General features: G+C 60.9%; 1 protein-coding gene across 1 annotated transcript; it reads left to right on the top strand.

Moving 5' to 3' along the window:
• The first annotated feature begins 397 nt into the window (after window positions 1–397).
• On the top strand, window positions 398–3050 carry IRX3 (iroquois homeobox 3). Its single transcript, XM_061134434.1, has 4 exons — window positions 398–664; window positions 834–1950; window positions 2112–2178; window positions 2623–3050. The coding sequence occupies exons 1-4, from the start codon at window positions 398–400 to the stop codon at window positions 2675–2677; spliced, it is 1506 nt and encodes a 501-aa protein (XP_060990417.1). The 3' UTR covers window positions 2678–3050.
• The last annotated feature ends 3274 nt before the right edge of the window (window positions 3051–6324 follow it).

Here is a 6324-nt window from a genome sequence, read left to right as displayed (position 1 = left end):
GTGAAAACTAGAGGAGGGCGAAGGAAGCGAGGCGCGACACTGCTCGGGGAGAGGAGGGCGGCGAGGAGCCGGGCGCGGGCAGAGGCAGCTCCGGCGGCCGAGAGGAGGGAGCGCGGCGCAGAGAGGAGGGGCTTGCGGGCCCGTAGAAATGTCAATCAGATTCCGGAGCCCCGGGAATCTCCGCCAATCTGTTCGGACCTGACCTGGCTCCTCGCCGCCGCCGCCGCCGCCGCCCCGGAGCAGATCAATAGGCGAACGCGGAGCGCAGCGCAGCGCGGAAGGCAGCGCGGCCGCAGCCGGGCCCAACCCCCGATGCGCCCCGGAGCCCGCGGGCGGCGCTGAGCTGGGCGGCCCCGGGGGGCCGGGCCCCCTCTCCGTCCGTGCCCCGCGGGCCACCATGTCCTTCCCCCAGCTCGGATACCAGTACATCCGCCCGCTCTACCCACCCGAGCGCCCGGGGGCCGCCGCCGGCGGTGGCAGCGCTGGGGCCCGGGGCGGCCCGGGAGCCGGCGCCTCGGAGCTGGCTGCCTCGGGGTCCCTGTCCAACGTGCTCTCGTCCGTGTACGGGGCGCCCTACGCCGCGGCGGCAGCCGCAGCCGCAGCCGCCCAAGGCTACGGCGCCTTCCTGCCCTACACCGCCGAGCTGCCCATCTTCCCCCAGCTGGTAAGTGCCCTGGGAGCCGCGGAAGGGAGGTTAGAGCTGGGGCGCCGGACGAGGTGTGCGCGCTCAGAGTAGACTAGCGTGGCCTGGGCCGGGAGGGTGGAGGCGGCGACAGCCGGGGCTCATCCACGCTCCCTCCGCGCGTGTCCCTTCCTTCTCCATGTGCGTACAGGGCACGCAGTATGAGCTGAAGGACAGTCCCGGGGTGCAGCATACGGCCGCGGCCACCGCGTTTCCGCACCCGCACCCCGCCTTCTACCCGTATGGCCAGTATCAGTTCGGGGACCCATCCCGTCCCAAGAACGCCACCCGAGAAAGCACTAGCACGCTCAAGGCCTGGCTCAACGAGCACCGCAAGAACCCCTACCCCACCAAGGGCGAGAAGATCATGCTGGCCATCATCACCAAGATGACCCTCACCCAGGTGTCCACCTGGTTCGCCAACGCGCGCCGGCGCCTCAAGAAGGAGAACAAGATGACCTGGGCGCCCCGTAGCCGCACCGACGAGGAGGGCAACGCTTACGGGAGCGAGCGCGAGGAGGAAGATGAGGAGGAGGATGAAGACGACGGCAAACGCGAACTGGAGCTGGAGGAGGAGGAGCTCGGGGGGGAGGAGGAGGACCCCGGGGGCGAGGGCCTGGCGGAGGACGAGGAGGACGAGGAGATCGATTTGGAGAACTTAGACGGCGCGGCCGCGGGGCCCGAGCTGGCCCTGACCGGGGCGTCGCACAGGGACGGCGACCTCGGCCTGGAACCCATCTCAGACTCCAAGAATAGCGACTCGGACGACAGCTCCGAGGGCTTGGAGGAGCGTCCGCTGCCCGTCCTGAGTCTGGCCCCAGTGCCACCGCCCGTGGCCACGGCCCCGCCATCTCCGCCCTCGCCCCCAACGGGCCTGGACCCCTGCGCTCCTGCACCGGCGCCCGCCTCGGCCCTGCAGAAACCCAAGATCTGGTCCCTGGCCGAGACGGCCACAAGCCCGGACAACCCGCGCCGCTCGCCTCAGGGCGCGGGGGGCTCTCCCCCGGGGGCAGCGGTCGCGCCCTCGGCCATGCAGCTCTCTCCGGCCGCCGCCGCCGCCGCGGCTCACAGACTCGTCTCGGCGCCGCTGGGCAAGTTCCCCGCTTGGACCAACCGGCCGTTCCCAGGCCCGCCGCCTGGCCCACGTCCGCACCCGCTGTCCCTGCTGGGCTCGGGCCCGCCACACCTGCTGGGACTTCCCGGAGCCGCGGGCCACCCGGCCGCCGCCGCTGCCTTCGCTCGGCCGGCGGAGCCCGAGGGTGGAACAGGTGACTGCGGCGCGCAGGATTCGGAGGGAGGGGGAGAGTCTGGGGGTCGCGCCCGGGCAGGTCCCTCGCGGGCGCAGGGCGCTTACCACGCCGCGCCCGCCTCCCGAGGCCCGGAACGCCGAGCGCTCTAAAGGCCCTCCTTTTTCTCCCGCTTCCCGTAGATCGCTGTAGTGCCTTGGAAGTGGAGAAAAAGTTACTCAAGACAGCTTTCCAGCCGGTGCCCAGGCGGTAAGAGACCCCCGAACTGGGGTGGGGGTGTTGGGATTGGCAGGCCGGGGAAGGAAGGAATGCGGAGGAAACTAGGTTTCAGGTCCCTCCACCCCTCCCCGCCCCGGGGGAACACAGCTAGGAAGCGCTTTTACAAGGGGACGAAACACACTCCTCCTTCGTCCCCGCGGGCTCTGAGACGGCTCTCCGACAGTCCCAGTCCAGACACCGGGGCTCCGGTGAAGCCCACCTCCTACCAGCCTCAGACCTCGGGTCCTGACGCCTCCCGCCCAATCTTATAGTTAACCTGGAAGACCAGCGTCCACAGCTGGACCTCATTTCACAGTGAGATCTGCGTCCCTCCTTGCCCCCCGGCATCCACCCTGGGTTGGGTCTCCCAGTCCTAGGGTGCGTCGGTCCCCCCAAAAAATCTCTTTCTTTACTACCATCGCCTCTCTCTTGCAGGCCCCAGAACCACCTGGATGCCGCTCTGGTCTTATCGGCTCTCTCCTCATCCTAGTTTTTTTTTTTTAAAGAAATTTTTAAATCGTTGTAATAATTGTAAAAAAAAAAAAAAAATCGCTCTGTATAGTTATGACTTGTAAGCATGTCGGTGTATGAATACCTAAAAAGAAAACTAAAGAAAAAAAAAAGGAATAAAACAAATCCCCCCCTCAGTCTACCCCCCAGTGGCTTCTGTTCCCCACATTAGCTGAGTTTGTGAGGTTTGTTTGTTCGGTTGGTTTTGGGGGGTGGAGTTTCAGTGAGAATAAGCGCGTCTGACTTTTTTTTTTTTTTGTATATACAGAAAAATGTACATATGTGTGAACCAAATTGTACAAGAAAGTATCTATTTTTGGCTAAATAAATGAGCTGTTGCCACTTTGACTATACACCGTCTGTCTGCCCCGAGAGGGGTCTGCCTGGTGCGTTTTGTTCTATTTTGTTTTACCCTCCACCCCACGCCCATGTTTGAAGAGTCGCCGGAATCAGCAGAAAAGAAGGCGAGGCAAGTCAGGGACAGCAGAAGCGGAGGAGAGGCCGAAGCGGCCGGGCTGGGGGCGCCGCTGGAGAAGAAGCGGTTGGAGAAGCACCCCGGGCGCTGGAGAGAAAGGGCAGAGGAGACAGGTGGGAAACGGGGCAAGATTCCCCTCAAGGAGCCGGGAAACTGGGCCCAGCTCCCAGTTCCACGGACGCAACCGCGGGGCCTTGGGGCCTTGTCTGATGACACAGCAGAAAGACTCACAAGAAGGATCTGGAAGCCTGCCCCCCATCCTTCCATAGACACAACTGAGGCTTTTTCAGTGTTGTATAAGGGACTGTGCAAGCTCCGTTTCAGATCCCCTTCCAACCACACGGACCCCCAGAACCTCCTTGTAGGTATATAGATGTGGGGTGGCAGTGAGTGGGGGTGTATGGAGGAGCAGGAAATCCAGGGTGCACATCCTTTCCCCTTGTTGACACTGCCCAGCCCGCATTATGAGTTGAGGGGTCGGTTCCGCGCGGCATCTGTGCGTCTTGGCACCCCAGTGAGTTTTCCCCAAGTGCCCAGGAAGGGCAGCTTTCTGAGGTCCCTGCGCAGGGAAGGCGGGGGAGCTGCGGTTCGGGCGATGCAAGGGTCCAACCTGGAGTCCAGGCTCCAGGCCGGGCAGGGGTGGGCGGGCCGGGGGAGGGAGCCGGGAAATTTGGGGCTGGAGCTCCCTCTACAGGACAAAAGGGCCGCTCGGCGCTGGCCTCGGCGGCCTCTCCAGCCAGGCCGCGCGTCTCCTCCCTTCCGCGCCTGCTTTTTCTCCGTTGAAGTCAGCCTGCCCTGCCCAACTTTGACTTAAGTTGTAGAGATGCTGGAAGAGTGGCGCCTTGGGATACAAAGTGGGAGTATCCTTTTTGCATCTCCCTTCCCACGTGGAGTTGGTAGATGTATGGAGCGGCCAGACACCCCGTGTTTGCCCCCGCACAGTGGGGCATGTGACAGCCTCGCGGGTCCCCGGGAAGTTTGGGGTGGGGAGGGGGGAGCCTGCACACTCATATCATATTGTGCATCTTAGAGGTCTGGTGGAAGCGGAGGGAGTCCGGCAAGGACCCACCTTGGGGGGCACAGCCGCCAGTTCTGCACCCCAGCTGATCCGCCTGGAGGCTGGGAGAGCCTGCTGTGGTGGCTCCCCGAGAGCAGGCGGGAAGGAGGGTCCGTCTTCAGCCTTTGGGGCCCACTGTGGACGGGTGAGACAGAAGCATATACCCAGCAAAGATGGGACTTGTTCCTCCAGCCCCTAACCCAGAAGAGAGACTTCAGGCTCCTTCCCAGGTGGCCGGCATAGACTGTGGTTCATCCCTGGCCCTGGATATAGCGCCTCCCAACGTGGAGTCCAGTTCCAGCTGCCTGCCCCTTGAACCTCAGAGGCCAGGCCTCCATTCTCTGGGCAGAGGCCTCTGGTTCACATGAGTGTCTTCACATGAACAAGCCTGATAGCCCCTCAGCTAGTAACTCACGGGCTTCAGGGAGCACAGACCAGTTCCCCTCTCTGCATCCTGGGATACTCTGGGCAGACAATGAACTACTCTGCACCCTATTTCTTCACCTGGAAAATGGGAATAGTGACCTGGTAGGGTGGTGGTGAGGATGAGAGACAAAGCGTGTCCAGTGCTGGCACGTGGTAGGAGCAGTAAATAGCTCTAGTCTTGTCCTTATATTCCAGAATCTCGATCCCCACGCCTCAAACTCCTGCTAGTATTCTGCCCCACCCTCTCCCATCAGCCATAAAAGTCAGACATCTGAGGACCCAGCTGAACTCAGGGAGAAGGGACACTGTCCAGGTAGGAGTGTGCAGGAAGAGCAGAAGTTGGGTGGACAGCCTTTCCACATTGACCGTCCAGCAAGAGATTGAACCATGCTTCCGTCCGTTCACAGGGAGATGGGCGTGGACAGGCCAGCCTCAGCTTGGAGAGGTCTGATCTGGTTGCCTGCCGGCTTGGTCAGCATGTCAACCTGTCCTATTCTGGGGATATTGGTCCTTGGAGGAGGCCGATCACACCCCACTGAAAGGGCAGGATATGTGATACCAGAGGAGAGCTGAGGTACACCTGGGAGAGACCCAGCGTGTGTGTGTCTTGCCTGTCCCATAGAATACACGGCCACTTCAGATGGCCCTGAGTGTTATTGTTTGGTCATTCAGTTGTGTCTGACTCTTCGCGACCCCATGGACTGTAACCTCCCAGGCTCCTCTGTCCAGGGGATTCTCCCAGCAAGAATACTGGAGTGGGTTACCATTTCCTCCTCCAGGGCATCTTCCCTACCCAGGGACTGAACCCAGGTCTCTCACACTGTGGGCAGATTCTTTACCATCTGAGCCAAGAGGGAAGCCCCAGTGGTCCCAAGGTGACCCCAGTAAGATAATGTGATCAAGACAGAAAGGAACCCCATAGGCTTTTCAGCTAATAGGGGGGAAGAGGAGGCCATTTCTCTGCACCACTTTCATTTCACCAGGAAACAGAGTCCCCAGCCTCCTCTCAGGACCTCCTCCTTGAGTTCCCCACCTCATCACTCTCCATTCAGGGATCCCAGAAACTGCCTCTGTCCTTTATCACCTGGACCTATGATTTAAAAAGGAAGCTAGGGAAGAGAGGAAGAGAAAAACAGGAAGCCAGAGAATGAGAGAGAGAGAGAATATTTGGGAATCTCACCCTTGGTCCTGATTAAGCTTCAATTAGAAATAAAATATGTCAATCACTCTGCCTGGAAGGAGTTCCTGCTGTCGGGGCTGGTTATGCAAAGCACTGGGAGGTGTGTGGGGATAATCAACTAGGTCAGCGGAAGGAGTAGATGTCACTGCTTCTCTCATTATCTGCATGGAGCTGGAGGTGGGGGGTGTTTCGCCGGGCCAGTGAGCCAGACGAGAATAAAATGATCTCCCTAAGTGATGGCCCACCTCTGGAACCAGCAGGTTCATGGTTTCCAATTGAATTTATTTTGGGGTGGAATGCAGCAAGGAGGAAGCAGGGTCTCTAGTCAGAAGGCAGAATAGAAGGGCCAGGGGGCTTTGGGGAGAGGAACGGATGCTCCAGCCACTCACCTGCTCCAGAGGAGGAGTGGGGAGAGGAGGGGACCACCTCCTGGACTGCTGTCCTCTGGGCACCTGGTGGCCAGGCAGGGCCAGTGGGTCCTCTGTCTTA

Source organism: Dama dama, chromosome 4 (assembly GCF_033118175.1).
Source record: "Dama dama isolate Ldn47 chromosome 4, ASM3311817v1, whole genome shotgun sequence".
In the NCBI taxonomy this organism is placed as follows: domain Eukaryota; kingdom Metazoa; phylum Chordata; class Mammalia; order Artiodactyla; family Cervidae; genus Dama; species Dama dama.
This window is presented reverse-complemented; position numbering and strand designations above follow the sequence as displayed.